Genomic DNA, 21,911 nt, shown 5'->3' with positions numbered 1-21,911 from the left:
AAACCGCGCTATTGCGCGGCCCATACAACTCAGTTGCTATTCATGTATTTCGCAGCATCTCCTAAGTTTTCACACTGGTATCAATTACTCGATCTGTAGGAATCCAGGCAGTTAATTCTTCCGAGGACTTCTAGCAAGAATTTCTTCTCAGCAATTCCGGGCGCTTTCTGAACTGACAATAACATTAAAACACAGGTGCTGTGTCCTCACCCGTATGACCTGCGGCTGGATTGGTCAAAACACAATGACCCCTTGGGTTGGGAAGGGGTTCGGACCCCTCGCGGCACATCTATGCTCTCTAATGCTCATGCGTCGATCGTGCAGACGGATGGACAGTTCGGCGCTTTTATATTGTAGATGCTTCAGCAAGGATTCGGAAGAATGCTCTATCGCATACAGGTCCCGAGTGGCTACATTCCTCACGTCTTTCTGTCGGGTATTTTGATGATCACGGTGACAGAATCATTTCGGAATTGTACTCACGTTCAAATCGACATCACCTCACCGACTTCTCTTCATGTACGATAGCTATTTTGTACCGGCATTAAAATTACATTATTCTCCGCTGCTTTAATATCGCCTTTCAGTTTACTGCACAGTCCGGCATTTACCCGGATTTATAAGAGACTTCAGCCGTATTTGTATTACAGGTTTGCCACTTGAAACAAACGTGCACGCACACATACACACACAGATCACGTAATGGTATTTAATCTAACACAAATAAAAAACAAAAGAAACGTAGAGTGCTAAAGTCTGTAGTGGGAGGGAGACTAGCGGATGTTCAGAAGGGTGGGGGAGACACGAAATTTTTACGAAGACCAAAAGGGCCAGGATCTGCCGCCCTAAGCGATGACGGGACAGACGCCAGGAAAAGCTGTGATATTTATCGAGAGCCATAAGAAAGTGGAAGGAACTTCTGTGAAAGAGTGAGCTAAAGCTTGGGCCCGTAAGGCAAGGCCCTCCCTGATTTTTTTTAACTTCTCTGCGGTTTTCGAAGAACCTTGTTACGCCACACAAAATGTAAACACATCTGAAATCTATAAAACGGCATCTTATCCCGCATTAAATGCTAATAAACTATATATTACGAAACTACTTTTTATGCGTCAAATATTGGTAGGGTCCGGCCACTCCTGTCCTCAGGGATGGGATGCCTCTGATTTAAGACTACGTTGAAGACAGATTTGTTTTATTTTTTTCAATGCCATTTTCTATTGCAAATGGCGCCGAAGTATATAACTTACGAACCAATTTATATGTATTTGATTTTCTTTTAGTGAGTATAACAACGACTTCCCATTCATTCAGTGCAAATAGCCTTGATTTCTTGCAAATTTAAGTACCAATTAATGATGAAGAGATGGACGCGAAGTATTTGGGGTTACTTTAAGGGAGATGTTTAACGCCGTTTTAAATTCTCAGTTTATTTATAATAAGGCAGCTCCAGAATTACGCGGTAGCGTACTTGGTTGAGGCACTATGCTACAAGACGGAGGAGCCGGGCTCGGATTAATTTCACCACACATGTATGAGCGTGGCGACCCATACACGGACGAGTTTCGCTCACTGGAACCCGAACCGAGTCGGACTCGCGAGCCAGACTCATAGGTGTATGGGCCCCCTTAGGATACTAATATCCAGGAGGCGAAGACGCGCGCAGCGCGTCGTAAGAGAAGACAGAATGAGAAATACGAATATTTTCGTCGGTAAACCTGAATGGAGGACGCATCTTGGATGACCTATGCGTACATGGGAGGGTGATATTAAATTGGAGATATACTAAACCCATCGGCTTCAGGACAGGATCCAGTGCTGTGCCCTCGGGAACACCGTCACGACATTTCCGGTTCCACAGAATAATTTAGTGACTTTAGCTTTTCGCGGAGCACTCCGATCCGCTAAGTCAGAAACCAGGTACATACAGTTGGGTTACCCGGTGCTCCGTGGGCATATTATTGAGCGGGGATTCGTTCTTTCGTAATAGACGAAGAAGAAAATACACAAATTAGAGCTGTAAGTGTAATAGGATTTTTCACGTTAATGACAACCGAGCAAGTTGTCACAAATGGTAACGCTTTGGAATTTTATTCAGGGGCACCCAGGTTTGAATCTCGACCCTAAGACTCACTTTCCTGACTGAGGGTATGTGTGGTTCTCTGCTTGCTACCGCAGATACTACAATTCATTAGACACCAAATCGCCCTGCAATTCTTGACGACTGACAATGTCGAAAATCAACTAGAAATCAACAAAGAAATAGTAACTATTGTAATCCAAACCTGTACTCTATACGTCGGGATAGCTCAGTCGGTAAAGCAACTGGCTACGGGCTGGACAACCGAGGGGTCGGAGTTCGAGTTTCGGTAGGGTCAAGAATTTTCACTTCCCCGATCGTCCACACCGGCTCTGGGGTCCACCCAACCTCCTATACAATGGGTACCGAGGGTAAAAGGGCCGAGGCGTGAAGTTGACCACTCATCTCCAACTAGTGCCGAGGTCAAGAAAATGCGGATCTATACATTCACTCCCCCATACGCCTTCATGGCGTAGTGTTCAATTATTTAAGCACAGGGACAACTTTACTTACCTTTCTACCTAAACTCTTCTATCGATAAGAGTTTGATCAAACTGCAATTCAACTGCTCCTGTATGTTTTGGATCGCCCCAGAGGCTTATAAAACCCTTAAGCAGACTAATCCCTGTATGCACTGAAACGTATGCGTGAGTGGAGGTATAGCTCCACTATTCTTAGTTACGGCATTAGGTGAGTGGTCAAGTTTAGGCCCCTGCCGCTTCGCCTCTAGGGAAGCAGCCCCAGGTACCAGTTATATAGGAGTCTGGATGAACCCCAGCGCCGGTTTTAAGCCACGGAGAAATTAGAAACCTATTGCCACTGCCAAGAATCGGACCTCGATTCTTCGGTCGTCCGGCTCGTTGTCTAGAATTTACAATAAAAAGGAAACTAAAAAAAAAGGGCCTACAAAGATGGGCTCTGGCAGGATTCCAAAACATATTCTAAAACATGAACAAAAAGAAAAAGAAGTCTAGAAGGGCCTATGACACAATGGACGGATCCTGTTTCATAATATCTGTTACAAGTCTGACAGTGTGAAAGGGTGATGATTATGATGACGAAACTGCATGCAGATTGCCTGAGACTGTTAGCTACGCCTTTGAAAGAAAACAAAATCAAAACTAGCTGCTTCATTAGAAAGGCTGCAATTACAGAATCTTATTTCCGATTACAAATTTACGTAAATTGTATTCCAGGCAGCACGACCATTTCTTCTTCATCATCGTCAACAAGGATATAGACAATCAGCCTGTTTCCGGCTTCAAGAGAACATGCATATGATTATTTCTCTTGCATTAAATGCAGAGGCCTGCTGCAAAGTTAGAAGATCACGTATTTTATGCGATATTGTCCCTTATGGAAACGAGATGAATATGGGCCACACGACGAAACGCACGAGACTTACGTAAGATGTAGAGTTCGGGTGGAGCGGAGAAAGTTAACCCAACAGCTGTGGCCTCACGTTCTGGCTCTAAGTCACGGACGTAACAAACATATTAGCTATCACCCAAGATCTGTTGTTCGTATCAAATAGTAAGAAGGCAATCCAATTCGAATTCTACAGGGCATTCGTTCTAAAATTTCAGGCCTACACCAGGGAATATTCAATTCAAACTACAACGAGTTATATTACTATGAACATTCATCATGAAGATGTATATAAACATATTATTACACGTACACCCATTGCTAGGCAACGGGTTGGTAAACAAGTTCCCGCGAAGAGAGATTCTTCGTAAGCAGTCCGTTGCTAGGTTACGCAACAATTCTGACAACATGAGAAGAGGTTTCAATGTGGTCCGTGCTATGCCCAGTGCTAAGCAACAAAACTTTGAACATGTCTGCAATGGGTGTTTTCTATGGGGTACGTGCCGAAGGTTTATATGGGGCAGCGNTTCTACACACTTAACAGCGGCCGAGTTGCTTGAAAATGATTGTCCTATTTTGTATTGCGACATGACCGGATGGCTTAATAAGAGACGTCGTCCGTTACTAGGTAACTGCACAATAAACATGCTATTACGTAATCGCCGCTCCACGAATAAGCACGCAACAGTATAACTGTTGGAGAACGTGTTTTCTCTGTGGTCCGACCCGAGGCTACTAACGAGAACCAGAACTGTAGGGCCGTTCAAGTGACTAGACTGCCGTGATAGCTAATACTATTAGGATATTTATTTATATATATATATAAAAGGGCATAATCTGCTGTACCTAGCCCGGACTGACGGAGGCCGTGTAAATATTGTACATTTATATAAGTATGTATTGCAAATATGTGTAAATACAGACAATGGACAAATTACTACAGACTGACTAACAAATGACAGACCCAACCTCTCGTCAGAGAGGGCGCTACACATGGACAGGACAGTAACTTTCATACAAAAGAAATATCTGGTCATGAGCCCCAGCTGGGGCTCGACACCAAGACAGACAGACTGACTGACCGTCAGTGGTAACGTGACTCTGACTCTGTTTGCAGTTAGAGCCCCCGTGTGGAGGCGGGGTCGAATACCTCCACCGTCACCCTGTGAGTCGTAGGAGGCGACGAAAAGAGAAGTCTCAAATCTGAGACAGTAAAATATGGTCGAGAGTTCCAAGGGACTCAGACCCGAGAAAGACTGCACTGGCAAGGGCCAGCATCATATACAAAAGGCAGACCCGTCCTCTCGTCAGAGAGGGCGCCCCACAAGAACAAGACCGTAAATGCCAAACAGTAATAAATATTTGGTCATGAGTCCCAGATGGGGCTCGACACCAAGACTTACTGACTGACTGACAGACAGTCAGTCGCAATGTGACTTGGACTTGGTTTGCAGTTAGTCATAGCTGAGAAGCCGTAAGTAAAGGACACGAAGCCGTCATGGAAAGGAGTTGTGAGGATTCAGCTGTGAAGTGTTAACAGACATTGAAGACTTGATGTGCTATAGTTACAGTAATCTTGAGAGTGTAAGAACTGATTGTAGTTACGACTAGTGAAGATCCAATAGACCGATTCACCAATCCAAACCCGCGTCTTAGTCACCGAGACACGACAATACATTAGGAAATACTGTGGTCTCCTGGGTTAACGATGCCGTGATAGGTGGTAACCGACATTTCGAAGGGACACACTGTCTCCATTCTCACTTCTGCTCTACCAAATCTCATGGTCTAATAACACAAAAGACTGAATGTTCATCGTCGCGAAATCTTAATGTTACATTAGGCCAATTTAATCGCATGTGCGTTATGAACATACCTGGGGGGTGAAGGTGTGATTGGGGGCGCAATATTACGTTAATTGCACAGAAATCTGTTCTGGAGTTATGACTTTGGCGTAATTATGAACTTCTGCGCCTCTGGACTCAGAAATACCAAGAAATGAATTGAAGAGTCGCCAATTAGCCGACCTGCCAGCACAGTCGTGCATGATGAAGCCATCTATGAGAACTGTTAGAACCGGTATCGTGGGGAATTTAGCTTCCACCCATGAAATAAGGTATGTAACAAAACTGGATATGTTTACCCTATGCAGGTGCAACATGCAGGCCTAAACAGCGACAACAATAATTATAACGGTAATAATGATAGTTATAGACAATACCACTAAAGGCAGCCCTCAAACAGTGAGGATATGAAAAAATTTGATATGCTTCTCCTTTATATACGTTGCATTTTAAATGGGTTTCCTGAGAAGTGCAACTCAGGATTTATCCATAATCTGGAATCTACCAATTACCGTTATAAGATTAAGGAAACACGTGATAACGGAAACATTTGGATACCAAGACTGCGACTGCGTGTCGTATGAAACCCTTGCCACAAAAGAAATTTATCGAACTTCGTGCGACACGAGTAAGTTGGCTCTACTTTGTGTTCTCTAGTGCTGGCATAAACAGTGACCACTTCCTTCATAACAGAAGTTGATGCATGTACCACCCTCTTTAACACTTCTGACTTGCTTTCGGGATGTTGAAGGCTAGAATCTCAAACGAAACACAAAGTTTTCTGAAGAGGTCCTTCGTGATTTTCGTCAGTTCTTCCGGCCAAAGGCAGTCCCTTGCAACAGGGCACGACTGTCGTCTTCCACATTCTTTCCAAATCTTCATCCATTACAATCATCCACCATTCAGCCCCCTATAATGAGCTATTAGCAGAGTTGTTAAACCATAAATTAAAATAAAACATACTCTGCATTTTGACAACAGTGTGTATTTGCATGTGCCGCATGAACCTCAGAATAAACAGCGATTATGTCCCTAAACAGCATTAACCACTTGGCATCTGTAAAGAATACGCAGTTTTCTGTAAGGTAGGAACCGAACTTTTTAACTATTTAGAACATCGTGCTTGAAAGGCGCAAATGATTCAAATGGTATGAAATATCTTTCGCTAGTTTATTGGCATTTATTTCGATCAAATTCTTGTGATGTACATTTTTTTCTAATGATATCCTAATAAAAACATTCCCCCAGTGGAACTGGTAGCGGGAGGCTGCACCTTTTATGGCAGCCATGAAACGAAATCTGGCAACGCAGCAGACCTAGTTCATTGCTTTTCACACCAGCGGCAGAGGAAATTATCACACCATGAACTGGGGGTGAGAAGGGGCCTCTGGAAAAAGAATATGCACAGTAGGCGGTCTCCCACCCGTCGGGACATCAACATAAGAGGGATTCCTGGAGAGACGCGTCCAATGAGAGATGGTAACATAGCCGCTTCTTCTAGCACGGACAGTAATTCACGGTGATTATTAAACCTTCCAGAGCCATATAAAGACTTCATATATTATTTCTGAACTCCCCTCTCAACTCTTGAAAATAATGGAGTCCGCAAGCCAGAAGTGAGCACTGAAGAAATAAAAGAGGCAGATATAGTCTACGAGAAAAATACTGAGGTGTGCATTCGACCGGTCAAACGGATATATAATCTTTAGAAACTCACGGTTCCCAGCTCTTTCGTGGGAGAAGTGTAATGAATAAAATGGTCCGCACGAATGGGAACTTGTATATTCTAAAGGGTTCTGACGATGGTATACAACACCCTGAATAACATGGTTTTTGGACTCCGTCCATCGTCCGGTATCCTAGAAACTAGGAAACACAACGTTTCGGGAACTGGCTCTGTTTCCGTCCTCAGGTGAGGGGGTGAAGACACCTACTCAGTTGGGTCCCTTAGAAAGAGATTGAGAACTGAGTATGTCTTCCCCCCCCCCTCACTTGAAGACGGAAACAAATTCAGCAACTTTTGTTAAGGCCGCGCCATAGCTCAATCAGTTAGTCGCTGGCTTCCCACCGCGGCGGCCAGGGTTCGATTCCGGGTCTGGTCAAGTAGGATTTGTGGTGGACAAAGTGGCACTGGGGCAGGTTTTCTCCGAGTACTTCTGTTTCCCCTGCCAAAATTCATTCCACCAATTGCTCCACAATCACCCTTACCTATCATCTGGGGCTGGTACAAACAGGCCAGAAGTGGCCGCAGTACAAGGGACTTAGTCCCATCCCACTATCAACAAAAAATAAAATAAAAGTTTAAGGTACACTTGTTTTGTGGAGTGTAAAAAAGTGGCAGCCGTGCAAAAAAAATATTTTGTTCTCGGTTTGACGGCGATAACTATGGAGCTGGTGGCATGCGAAATATTATTTCTAAGTTAACATTAACAAACACAGCGACAGTGCAAAACTCTGAGGTTATATCCAACAAACTGAACACAGACTCTATAGTTAAGTAATAAATTCTTTACAAAACTTATCTCGGAAAAACCACGCGAGATGCCAGCTGGTGCAGGTTAACTGAATGGTCGCTCCGCTTGACTAATTCTTATACACTATGTGTTTGGCATTAAACTATTGTTATAATTCGAACTTCGGAGAGAATTAGTGAACATGAAGAAAGCAGTCTTCTGGGATTTGGCACCGTGTATATGTGGTGTTAACCGACATTTCGGAGGAACGTATCGCCTCCATCTTCAGGGTAGAAGGAAAAATATAAGAAATCCGCAAGCGAAGATCCTGCAGACTGCTTTTACCGGTTCTCACGATCTCTTCGCTTGCGGAGTTCTTATATTTTTCCTTCTACCCTGAAGATGGAGGCGATACGTTCCTCCGAAATGTCGGTTAACACCACATATACACGGTGCCAAATCCCAGAAGACTGCTTTCTTCATAGTCACCGCCGTGAAAGCCTCAATTCTTACAATTAGTGAACAGTTTCAGAGACTATTTCGGAACTGCCTATGCATGTTGACGCGACTCTCCCAAATATGGCCACAGGTCTACATGAGCCGACATCACAGAGGCCAAATCTTCGGTTTTTCAAAAAGAAAACCGAATGTGTTCCTTTAAGTAAGCCACTCCCCCTTCCTGCCAAATCCCTTCCAGCACACCATGCACACTCATATAACGCTACGTCTCGGTCGAGTAGTTATGCAGCAGTTCTGCTTCGCATTTGGGAGATTCCAGAGTCAAACCACGGCAGCATTCTGGCTTTCCTGAGTGGGGTTTATGTGGTTTCCTTCATGCGACCAGTCAAATGCCGGGACGGTGCATCAAAATTATGCGAAGTCCATTTTCAAAAATTTGAAAATCCATTATTCACAAATCGTCCTACAATTTCGAGTGTGAACTACAGACAGAGTCGTTAAATAAACTACAAATAAATAAATAAATAAATATATGATTAAACTGTGTATGTCACAAATACTAATTCGTCAAACACTATCCCCAGGTACAATAATTATACCTTCGATATCACGAACACACAAGTCTGTACTGAACAGAACAGAGGCGAGTAACGAGTTCTTGTAAACACGTAACTCAACCTTCGCGTTACATATAAAGTGGGGACTTAGTCTTTCGCCTTTACCAAAACAGAATGTTGCAGTTTGCATTTCACTTAATATAAATATATAAACGATTTCTGTTAACAAAACACGCTCGGAGTGCCGTCCATTGTCAGTGGAAATTCATGTTTTATGTTCAGTGAGATAAAAAGTAAAATGTTTTACATTTGGATACGGTTCTAAGTGTGTCACCCTGTAGAATCCAACTACATTATTTATGGACACGCCTTCGAATGACACTCTTCCCTGCAAACGACATATAACTAGCGAAACATGACTGATCTTAATTACTGGAACTCTTGAGCAATACACTATGCAAATCAAACAGGCTATAAGGAATAGATATGTTGGCTGTCTTGTAGACTGAACTACACGTAGAATCAAACAATAGGTATATCAGGATTTGTGAGCACAATGTTCATGCTGTCGAATTGAGATTAATGACCTGACAGTTCTCGTACAATACATTTTCGTAATTAGAAGATCTAAAAGGCCAACATGCCAACGGAAAAGCAAAGATTTTAAGTGAACCGAAATTCCTTCATGATATTTTGATCTTGCCTTTTCCAGAATTCCTTTATCACATTTCGACTTTGTCTTTTCGGGCCCTTACCGCATCTGGTCATGTTTGAAGTAACATGTGGAACTCTGAAAATGTGGACGGAACTTTCATTCTGCGGGCAACGGAACAAGACAGGGAGACTTGGATCCTTGGTGTAAATGGCGGAAAACTAAAGATTGCTCACACCTGTCTGCTATGTTATTATGTATTGTGGACAGGTTAAAAAAGTATATTTTATAAACCAGATGTCTGCTGCCACACTTCCATTTTCCTTTCTCTCTGTTTGTGCTGCAAAGTCACAAGGCACCTGGGCAAGACTTTTCTCCCTAAAATGCAATGTGTAGTTGAAGTACAATTAAAGAAGAAGTCAGTTACAAACGGAAATAATAAACACATACTAAGAATCACACGTAGCAACGGCTCTTTCTGTCAAAGAGGGCACACGGTAATGTAGTTGGTTGAGGCACTATGCTACAAGCCGGAAGGTCGCGGGATTGAATCCCGATGAGGTGGATTTTTTCAATTTACCTAATCCTTCCAGCACTATAGCCCTGGCGTCGACTCAGCCTCTTAACAGAAATGAGTACCAGAAATATTCTTGAAATATTATTGGGGCTAAAGGGCGGCCTGCGAATAGGGCTGAAAACCTCACCGTCATCTATGAGCCGTCTGTCTAGAGAAAACTTGGGAACCTCATCTCACAATCCTATGGGCCTCCACGGCCTGTTACCTTTACTTTACTTTACTTTACTTACTTTAAGGTAAACAAATCAAATTTCGTGATATTTCATAGCACAACATTATTCGCTACGAAATCAGCATGTGTTCCACAGACAGTGTGAGCGTTCTCCACAGATGGCACCACTATGATGCTGTCGATTTTAACTCAGTCCATCGCGGGTTCCAATCACGCTAAAGGTATGAACGTTTAAACACGCTTTCCGTAACCACCACCGACACCAGACTTCCCAATGCAACGTGTTCAGCTTTACGAACATATGTGCCATAGTAGTCGTATTACATTGGTGATTATAAAGGTTATTCAGAATTACTGGGGTTTTGGACTTTTTTATATTTTCTAGAATACCGGACAATGGAAAAAGTCCAAAAACCCAATAACCCTGAGTATTATACGCCATCGTCAGAACCCTTTAGAATCTACATTAAGGTTGTTGTTTTCTGAGATGTGACGCCGTGTAGTCAGGAAGAACATTCCATCATATATGGCGTCAAATCCTAGAAGAAAGCAATCTTTCTATATTTGCTTATTTTATTGTCATTATTGATGCTGTTCTATTATAGTTATTATTTATATTTATATCTCGTTATACTTTAGTGCTTGCCTGTAATTGACTTCATCAGTCAAGCACCTAAACAAATTAACCGAATATAAATTGTTGTTATTATTGTCGTTATCATAATAATTATTATAATTATCTCTCTAAAATGTATCTAAATACGCACAGTCTATTACTGCGACTCTAGAACTCTTTTAATATGAGGCTCTCTTGAGGTGAATAGAACAATTTGAGCCTCCCCATCATCCCAACCTAAAATGACGACTTAAAATGTGCTTTGCTGATTATAACAAAATAATGTCGATCAATGAACCTTAATGCGATCTATCAAGTAGTACTGTGTTTCTTACATTGAATATTTGTAATTTAATGCGGCATTTTCACATTAAATTAAGTGAGAACCTTTTGTTTTCGGTACATTTTTTGGTAACCCCCCAGAATAGCTTCACGGCACCCTAGAACACCACGTCTCCGAATTTATGGAATGCAAGACAACACCGCCAAAACAAATACCTCACTTTATTCCTACCTTAAGCCACGCCAATCTAATTCCTACCAATATGACTGATATACAAATTACACCTCCCCCAAACTTCGAACTGATTTTTCAACTAGAATCATTAACATAAGGACGATTCTAGAATCACGGAACTTATCATTAAAGAGCTTAGAGTGTTTGTCGTTAATATTGCATCTCTTGGATCCGAACCGATTAAGTATCATTTTCGTTCCAAACTTTAAATCCAGTTTCTTCTTCAAACGAGCATATCATGATTATTATTATTGTGGCTTATAGACCCGTTACTATGCAACAGGTGATCAAACAAACTCCTGTTTCTATGCAACGGTCGATGTATTGTTGGACTATAACAATGGGAATGGTGTTTTCTAAGAGGTTCGTCCCGAAATGTTGTAAGCAGCAGTCAGTTTAGGAAGTCATCAGCAGTTCAGTTCAGTTCAGTGAAGTAGCTCGTTGGTGAGTGAGAGAGTTCAGTTTGAAGTCAGTTTGTGAAGGGAAGACTAGGAGGTTGATATGAAACGGCCGCCAGCCTGGGACCCAGTCACTTGATTTGTAAGTTGACAGGAGCTCTATACGAGCGGCTGTGACATGAAGACATGAGCGGGAAGCTGAAGAATCTCCCTCGGTAGAAGCCGTTGCCAGGAAACGACTCATGGAGATTTAATAGACTGAGAACACTAGACTGTGTCAGTGATCTGTAAAGTGTAGTTCCGAGTGGTTTATACAAGTCAATAAATCCAATATCCAATTCATACCCCGTCCATAGTCACATACCCCTAAATAGTGGCATTATTATCATCCTAATCATCATCACCATCGCCAGTATCATATTTACGTCGTCATTACCGACATTTTTGTCTTTTTGTGGTATATTTTACGGTTCTGTCTAGCCTATGTAGCGTGTAGCGGTAGGATAAATACTGAATAATAAATCAGAAAAGGCTTAGCTTAGAAGAAAGTGATCGTGGACGATTCGAGCACCATCAGAATAAAACCTACAGCGCTACTGCTACAGTGACCTGCTCGGTTGCATTCTTACTGCTGTGAACAGCCTAAATAAATCAGTGCAACTGAAATGAATTAATGTCATACGCAGCAGTAGTCAATCTTCTGTTCTTATGAGTATTAATGGAACACTTTCATTTTCGTCTCTTGTGAAGCCTGGAGATCCACAAGAATCGATTTACGACCCTTATTTTTAATACAATCATCAATTGTATGAAGTTCTATTCATGATATAACAACCTCTTCATATGAATATTATGTCGGACATATTCCATTAACTCACGTATATTTGATATGCACAAGGGTTTACAGAGCTGGCTCTACTGTCCTCTTCAGGTGATTGGTTGCTCTTATACGGGTAGAACTGCTGGGCTTTGTATTATTGTGACATCACTGGCAATAGTTGGGATCACTCATTTCACTATACACTCGTCATTATCAGTGTCTGCTGTATATATTTCCCAAGACGTTCAATTCAGTAATCTCACAAAACTCTGTACACTTTACACGCTACTCTGTTTATATAACAACACATGCGCTTAAACACCGAATGCCACCAACAGTGCCTTACTTACTTACTTACTTACTCATGGAGCTGAGCCCTTATTGAGGAGCGGCCAATTCTGCAGCTACTCAAGAATTTCCCAGCATTTTATGGAAACCGAAGGTTCACTACCGTGTTCACAAAAGCCCTCCACTGGTCCTATCCTGAACCGGATCCTTACCATCCCATCCTATCTCTCTAAGATCCATTCTAAGCCAACAGTGCCTTGGTAGAGTTAAACATTTATACGCTGTGTGTAAAGTATACATAGATTTGTAAGATTAATACTGCCTTACTTACTTACTTACTTACTTACTTACTTACTTACTCATGGAGATGAGCCCTTCTTGAGAAGAGGCCAATTCTGCAGCTACTCAAGAATTTCCCAGCATTTTATGGAACCCGAAGGTTCACTACCGTGTTCACAAGAGCCCTCCACTGGTCCTATCCTGAGCCGGATCCTTACCATTCCATGCTATCCCTCTAAATCCATTCTAAGCTAACAGTGCCTTGGTAGAGTTAAACATTTATACGCTGTGTGTAAAGTATACATAGATTTGTAAGATTAATACTGTAAGAGTAAATTATAGCTGTCATCTAAGTTAAGTATAAATATTACTTACTGGTAGAATGTTATTAAACAATAATCTTCAGACAGTAGTTTGATTTCCTTCGCAGTCTAGTGTTATCTCGGAATGAATATCTCACAGTTCTCACTGGGTTATTCTCCTGTAACCTTCTTCTGTAGATGTGAATATTTATTGCGGTACTTCCTGGAATGTGTGCAGGACATTTTAAAGGCTTCTCTCATTTTAATGAGGCAGAGTGGAATTTGAATACACTGACCGTTTGCTGTCTCCTATAAAAATATGTTGCAATAGCCGTACCGTTGTACCGTAATGCACACAGCTTCCATGGTCGCTCTCTGCACCTCTGAATTCTGAAGGCCCCTACATGTTACCAATAGCCTAATTTTATCAACAGGTTAACAGCATTAGTTAAAACTGCCACTTCCATTCTTACATAGCTGCCTTTCTGTATTATGAAGATTCTTTTCAGATGTAAAGTAAGGTAAAGAATGTAAAGCTATCTCTGTAACAGGTCGTACAGGCCCATGGGTTGTGAGACGTCGAGGCTCCCATATGTTCTAAATAATCGGCTCACAGTTGGCGGTAAGGCTATCAGCCTTACGTGTCGGCTGCCCTTTAACCTCATGAAGAAAACTGGTACTCATTTTTGAAAAAGGCTGAGTAATCCCAGGGTCATAGTGCGGACGGAAGGATTAGGTCAATTGAAAAAAATTAATGACCTCAACTGGAACCGAAAGCGCAACCTTCCGGCTAGTAGTATAGTGCCTCAACCAACTACGCTACCACGTGCCTTCTTTTCGGGTCTACACGTTATCTGAGTTCTTCACTCAGCATTCTACGCCAAAATTTGTATAAACACGTAGGCCATACTGACCTGTGCAGGACTGTCGGTTGTACGGAGTATAGGCTGCACGCTCATCTCAAAATCACTTGGCGCTGGGGTGTATGCACCTTTTTTACGTGTCAAAAATTCATTACTCTGGTTACTACTGCACTTGTTATGGCCACCACGATCACCATTAACTGCATTTCGATACTCCTGCCCAAGTTCATACACCTGTCGTGTCGTTATTATCGCCTTAGGAAAATAAATGTGCCAGCTCGTCGTGTCCTGCAATTGCATAACGTTCATACCAAATTTCATCAAAATACGTCAAATCGTTCTCGAATTACAAACTGCAGATGGGACAGACAGAAGGCCATGCAGAAGGACATTTATATGTTATTTCAAATAATCACTGTGCAGCAAACGTATAATAGAGTGAGAGTTACATACAACCAGAGTCGGCCGGCTAAATTCTGGGGCTCCCTGCAAGAACTCATAGGCCCCTTATATTGTTAAAATTTTCGAGGTCCTCTTCTCCTCACGCTCAATTTCAAATCTTTACGATGTGAAACAACACACGACGGCTACAATACTAAGTACAAACAGCTTTATATATATTTGCAGCATAGTTTTCGGTGTTGTAGAACACAAGAATTGGAGGCCTAGGGTTTGCAAAACAGGTCCGGTAGACCCTGCCTATAGTATCCTACGTAAACAATCATACAAAGAATTAAAATACAGCCTATTGAGCTAAACAGGTCTATTAAGCCTAGCCACTCAGTAAAGAATACTGGATATGTAAAAACAGGGTGGGCCAAGGTGGGCCACAAGTAAACAGTGAGAAATTCCGTAGTCAGCACGTACTTCACGCTCTTGTCCCGCTTCTCGCATTACAAAACATTCAAGATGCTACGCTGTTAGCATTTAAAGCTGTTTCTGAAGCCAAACAAGCAGCATTAGGCGTACAGAGCGGCTTGTGCCCCATCAGTAATTCTGGACGAACTGACAAGATTCCAACATGGCGATAATCTGACCGCATTACATTTAAGCAGAACGACTGAATCAGAAACTTGCATGATGATAAAAAAGTTTTAAAAATAAGACATTCTGCAAACATGCTGTGTGCTTTGTTCTAAAATACTCCCACGCCACCTTCGAAAACACAGCGAGAAACCAATTCTGACACCCATATGAAGTTACAAGGATTATAGGGTCTATGTATCGCTTTCTGCTGGCTCGGTAAAACTTCTGTCACTGCGAACAAAAAACTGGACGTATTATTTATTGAATACAGCCTACGCAATTTTTACATAAATTCAACCTAATTACAACTTAATACACAAATACATTTAAACGTTCAAAATGATGTGTACAATTTTAATCCTTCGAAGCCCAAAGTCCTTCCAAATAAGGTGACTCCCAAATAAGGGTTTTGCTTCCTGGGCCAAATCAGCTGTGTCTTATACAATTTTACTTGCAACTCATTCCTCGCTTTTCTTCTACAGCCCCGTTTTAAAAAAGTCGCCGTCTTTCACTGTTCGTTACAAGTGAAGTTTAGTGAATGGAGAAATTTCAACTGAGGTATTTCATCGCAGCAGGATTTTTTTGTTTAGCGCCATCTTCAGTGTATTAGAGGCTTCTAAACTTTAAAGGTGTGTTGTAGAACAGAGCTGCTAATACAGCCTGAAAAAAAAAGGGTGGAGGGGGCTGGATATTTTCAATCTTTCACTGAGTGAGTATTATTTACATATTTTGTTTTCTACTGGGAGTTTCGTGTTTTAGTATGTCACGTCAGTAAATAAAGGTAACGTGCCTTGCTACATTTGTGGCCAGGTAATTCTCGAATCTCAAAAGAGAACAAAAACGCCCGTCATAAAGAAGGCATATGTGCAAAACCGAAGCCCAGGCCAAACACTGGGCTCCTCGTATTTCTTGTTCGCCATGTGCTGAGAACCTCAGGGCCTGGCTGAATGCAGGACAGCTATGCCATATGTTGTATCTAAGGCTGCGACACTTTTGCTTCACTGATGTTCCTGGACGCACATCTAAAACCAAACGCTTTATCGTATATCCAGTGTTTCCACCAGCTTTGAGACCAGTGGCACTCCTGTACCTGAGGAAGCAGAGCCGCGGAACCTTGAGGACGATGCTGTGGTAGGTTTAGCTGATAAACAAGAAACACATGAAGATGATAATGGATCGTGATACAGAATATAAACTATTAAATCAAGAGAAATATGTTTAATAAACGAAGCTGGATTAAATGAACGTGGATGAAGCTTAAATCTGTCCATGAACCTCTTGGTGCCAGATTACAAACATGGATTCTTCCTGGCGGCAGGGGGGAAGAAACAAAGCGCTTCGTTTTATTAACTGTGAAAAGGATCTTGCAAGCTTCTTTTCCGTGAATGGTGATATCTCCTACTGAACCAATGCCGATGGACTGACAGGACATGCCTGAGGATTGGCGATTTTTCAGAGATTCTTCAAAGTTAAGAATGAAGGCTGTTCTTCACAATGAAGATGTTTTACCATCAGTCCCTTCGTGTCATGGTGTGCACATGAGAATATGAAACTTCTGCTCAGCTGTATGCAATGTAATAAACACCGTTGGTATGTCTGTGGGAGACTTTAGAGTCATAGCTCTTCAACTCAGCATGCAACTCGATTATACGGATTTTTGCTGTTTCTTAAGTGAATGGGAGGGTCGCGCAAGAAGTAATCACTCTGCTGTGACAGAATGGCCTCATTGCAAGCAATTTCTTCCTGCGAAAATAACACTGCAAATGATCCACTTGCAGACATACAGAAAATATACTCGTACTTACACATCAAGCTTGGGCTGATGAAAAATTCTATGGAGGCCATGAGCCGGAATGGTGAAGATTTTCGGCATCTGGCACGGAAATTCCACAGAGTCAGTGATGCCAAGATAAAAGAAGGGACCTTCGTCGGTCCCCAGATAAAGTGGGTTGTGAATGACAAGAATTCTGATAAAGTCCTAGAAGGAGCTAAGAAGAGAGGATGGAAAGCATTTATACTGGTTGTTGACAACTTCATGCGCAGACAGAGCGCCAAACTGGCTGCGCAAATGCTTGAAGCCCACAGAGAGACTGAATGCAAATATCATTTAATTAATACACATCATTCTCGCTTGGATTTCTTTCCAACAAACGTTGGAGCCGTGAGCGATGTGCGTGGTGAAAGGTTTCATGAAGAAATGTCTGCAGCGGACAGAAGCTACCAGAGGAAAAGGAATCGAACTGTGCTGGCGGTTTATAAGAAGCCCCGGACACATACATCAGATAATGAAGTGCGGTTTTATATTTTATATTTGTAATAGCGATATATTTAAAAATGGCTACAACTTGTTAGTGATTAAGTTTTACTTTTCCAAACATTTCCTATTACGCTTTCTGTCTCAACTATGCAACGTTACAGCAAATTCCCAAATATTAGAAACTGTACTTGCTTATGATTCCAAAATTCTCTTCTATATAATTTTTGCTGGCAGATTTGGAATCAGTAGCTCAAAATCTATAAAGGGCATCAAGTATCGTTCAGGAAAAGAAAAGAGATGTTAAAATGTGTATAATTAAAAGTTCAGTTCCTGCCTCACAAAAACACAATGAGACTCCGTTACAAAGATCCACCGCAGTGAAATAGCTACTGTTTATTTTAAGAATCATATAGAAGCACACAGATACACTCTCCAGGCAAAATGTATATGTTGAAGCGGGAGGTACATGCAACAGTTACCGTGTTCTGAAAGTCAGCAGTCATCGGCCTACCGATTTGCAGAGAAATATCCATCGTTCACGAAGATCTGCCCAGTGTGGCCATGCCATTTGTCAGCGGGTACTTACCTAAAACAAACAGAAAATAAGGAGCATTAATCTTTGGTTCTTAAACTCAGTTACAATTAAGCGAAAGCAGCAGAACACGTAAATGTGTCTGTTACGGAGGACAACACTTTGGTGTTCCGCAAACTGGACTGTTGCCGAGGTGCCTCAGAGAAACCTTTATTTTATATAAAAAAAACTCCGAAAAGAGGACGCCTTTTATATTGATTAACATGTTAGGAAATGTAATATTACAATAAGTGTACGTACAATTTTAAGCAGTGAAACAGTTGAACTGATGAGGATGCACTGACATGACAATCTGCGGGTGAGTCCATCATGCTGACATGAGCAAAACTGCATTTGCCATTGAATTCTAAATTTAGGTTAAGTATGGCAATACTAATGGATTGTAAATCTGTGCGCCGATCACAGTGGCCGCGCGGTCTAAGGCATGAACTGTCTTCGCCCTCTCGAAAACTTGGATACTGGGTTCGAATCCAACTCTAAGTATGGATGTCTGTGTGGGTTTATTGTGTGTCTGTGTTGTTGTGTGTGTAGGTGGGGGACTGATACCTCGTCTTTGGAGTCTTACGGACTGTCTCAGGTTAAAAAAATTGAAATTAAACAACGCGTTTCACGTATGCCCTATGCTTCAAACGAGAGCAACAAGAACAATAAGAAGAACTGTACAGTAGGAAAGTAGACTTATAAGTTCATATTGAGCTCCTTGTTTGTGTTCTACTCCGATTCGCGTCTAGTTGAAATGTTTCTGCTGATAAATCTTTAGTCACGAATGGGGGAGATGAGGAATGCGTATAGGATATTGGTGGGAAAGCCACAAGGAAGGAACTACTGGGAAGACCAAGGCGTAGACGGGTGGACAATATTAAAATGGATCTTAGAGCGATATGGTTGTATGGCATTGATTGGATTAATCTGGCTCGGGATAGGTACCAGTGGAGGGCTCTTGTGAACACGGTAATGAACCTTCGGGTTCCATAAAATGCTGGGAAATTCTTGAGTAGCTGCAGAATTGGCAGCTCCTCTAGAAGGGCTTAGCTACATGAGTGAGTGAGTAAGTAAGATAAAATTTTAGTATTTTTGTGTCATGTGTAAAATGTGGAGCATGCTGATATAAAATATATGCAATTTGAAATTTGTATCTGGCAACAGGTCTGCAAGGCGCTCTTTGTTTGAAACCGCCAATGCGAAGGAAACTGTACACTGAGCTAATGACGATTATAACTGAAAGTGTGAAATATTTTGGCAAAGGGACTGAATAACACTCTAAACCCTTCAGCTCGATCGTTAACTGAAACATCACCTGCATTCGTATTTACGAACAGCATTTTGCTGCAGTTAGGCGTCTAAGAAATCACAGCGATTATTTCCCCAAACAGCATTTGCAATGGAGACGCAGCATGTTTTCTGAGAAGTGGGAACTAAACGCGTACACACTCAGACCTGGAAGGATGAAGGATCTGTCGAACGTTGCATAAAATGCCGCTATTTCATTGCGCCTGCATGTCTCTCTGTGCAAGCGATGACGTTAGGAAGGGGACAGGGACTGTTCATGTGATGTGAGCTTCAGGGCTGCAGGAGATTTATGTATCCACTAAACAAATTGAGTTGTAATTTATTGGGGAAATTAAGAGGAGATTGAACTCGGGTAATGCTTGCTACCATTCAGTTCAGAACCTTCTGTCTTCTCGTCTGCTGTCTAAAAACATAAAAAGTAGAATACACAAAACTATAATTTTACCCGTGGTTCTGTATGGGTGTGAAACTTTGTCTCTGACATTAAGGGAGGAACATAGACTGAGGGTGTTTGAGAACAGGGTGTTGATGAGAATATTTGGGTGGAAGAGAGATGAAGTGACAGGAGGTTGGAGAAAACTGCATAATGAGGAGCTTCATAACATTTACTCTTCTCCAAGTATAACTAGAATGATCAAGTCAAGAGGGATGAGATAGGCAGGGCATGTAGCATGAATGGGTAGAGAGGAATGCATATAGGATCTTGATGGAAAAGCCAGAAGGAAAGAGCCCACTGGGAAGACCAAGATGTAGGTGGGTGAACAATAATAAAATGGATCTTAGAGATAGGATGGGATGGTATGGATTGGACTGATCTGGCTCAGGATAGGGGCCAATGGAGGGCTCTTGTGAACACGGTAATAAACATTCGGGTTCCATAAAATGCTGGGAAGTACTTGATTTGCTGCACAATTGGCGGTTTCTCAAGAAGGGCGCAGCTCCGTGAGTGAGAGAATTTATTTGGGGATGTTACTTCAGCTGCTTAGTTTAATCTGTTTTAACTTTTGGCTCTTCGCTAATCATTACTAGGATGAACAAATCAAGGATAATAAAACAGGCGCGGAATACAGCATACATGTCCAGAGATATGTTGGGAATGTTTGGTCGGAAAGCCGTAGGAAAGAAACTGCTTTGAAGACCTACGGATATACTGGAGGATAATACGATAATGGAACTTAAAGAAAGCAAAAGGTTGAGTGCTGGACTGGATTCATTTGCCTCGGGATGGTGTAGAGTGATGGACATCTGTAAGCACGGCATCAAACTGTTGGGTTTCATAAATTGCGAGGGGGATTTTCGAAATTGCTGAGTGACTAATAACTTCTAAATAAAGACTGTACATCATGCAGAATTAGTCAGAACCTATTTAGTTAACTGGTCGAACAGTGCGACGATCTTAATTGGTGTTATACGGAGAAATCGTGGCATATTTGCAGGAAGTGTCCAAACCTTCCTGCATGGACGGAGTGAAACCACAGGAAACCAGAACAGACCGTCTTCTGACCGACATCCGAAACAATATCATCCGGAATATAAAACTGGAAACGCTTGTTAGAAATGAGACAGGATTTGGAAACAGAGTTCGCTACTGACGTGTCTCTTTGGAAACATATGTTTCCAATTAGCAAATTCTCCTCCTGCTTAGGGCGCTGAAAGGCTTCGCCCAGCTTGACAGGAGACCGGGTGCTTCGCATTGTATGTTTCAACTTCATCACTAAAACAACAGGGTGGATTATAAGACAAAAGCACAATACCAGTGAGTGCAAACCAGGGCTAGCCAGTGCAGTGAGACAAAAAAAAAGAGCAAATTGTCACGTGTCACAGTGACTAAAGAAGCGGGTCGGATTGTTAATTGGATTTATTAACTACTTACAGGTCGTAACTACAAATAATTATAACACTATTGCTGATTTTCACACTACAAAGCACTCCACGCTAATCTCTTCAGTCTATCTGCACTAGTCTTCGAGGATTTATAACACAGGAACTACAGAATTCTCACTAAATCACATAATCCCAGTATTACCGTGCTACAACAGACATCAAGTCCTCAAGTCGCACGTTAAATTTTCACAGGTTGACTTCCTGTATCATTCTGTACTCCTCAAGCTTAACGCTTGCTTGCTGTACTCCAGCTTATTGCTATACTCCGGCCCCTTACTTACTCACTGACTTCTCACTACTTCACCTTACAACTGCCTGCAAACGACCTTCGTTGTCCCCTAGAAATCTTCGGCGCAAACCTACACAAAACACGCCGGCCGCGCCATAGCTCAAGTGGTTAGTCGCTGGCTTCCCACCGCGGCGGCCCGGGTTTGATCCCGTGTCTGGTCAAGTGGGATTTGTAGTGGACAAAGTGGCGCTGGGGTGGGTTTCCTCCGAGTACTTCGGTTTCTCTTCCCAATCTTCATTCCACCAAATTCTCCTTCATCATAAACACCCAGGGCAGGTATAATAGGCCAATCAGTGGCAGCCGTGCCGAGTGGACCCAGATGGACTCCACC

The 21,911-nt window shown here is 42.1% G+C and overlaps 1 protein-coding gene across 1 annotated transcript in view; it reads right to left on the bottom strand.

Moving 5' to 3' along the window:
* LOC111870673 overlaps positions 1-16,700 on the bottom strand; it is a 72,377-nt gene extending 55,677 nt beyond the window's left edge. The window contains exons 1-3 of the mRNA XM_023863140.2: positions 16,566-16,700; positions 14,294-14,530; positions 13,676-13,779 (exon numbers count right to left, since the gene is read on the bottom strand). Coding sequence (XP_023718908.1) covers positions 13,676-13,779; positions 14,294-14,530; positions 16,566-16,700 — 476 coding nt within the window. The remainder of the gene's footprint in view (positions 1-13,675; positions 13,780-14,293; positions 14,531-16,565) is intronic.
* Between the last annotated feature and the right edge of the window lie 5,211 nt (positions 16,701-21,911).

Source organism: Cryptotermes secundus, unplaced genomic scaffold (genome assembly GCF_002891405.2).
Source record: "Cryptotermes secundus unplaced genomic scaffold, Csec_1.0 scaffold3020, whole genome shotgun sequence".
Taxonomy (NCBI): Eukaryota; Metazoa; Arthropoda; class Insecta; order Blattodea; family Kalotermitidae; genus Cryptotermes; species Cryptotermes secundus.
The sequence above is the reverse complement of the archived record's forward strand: the minus strand, read 5'-3'. Positions and strand labels throughout refer to the sequence as shown.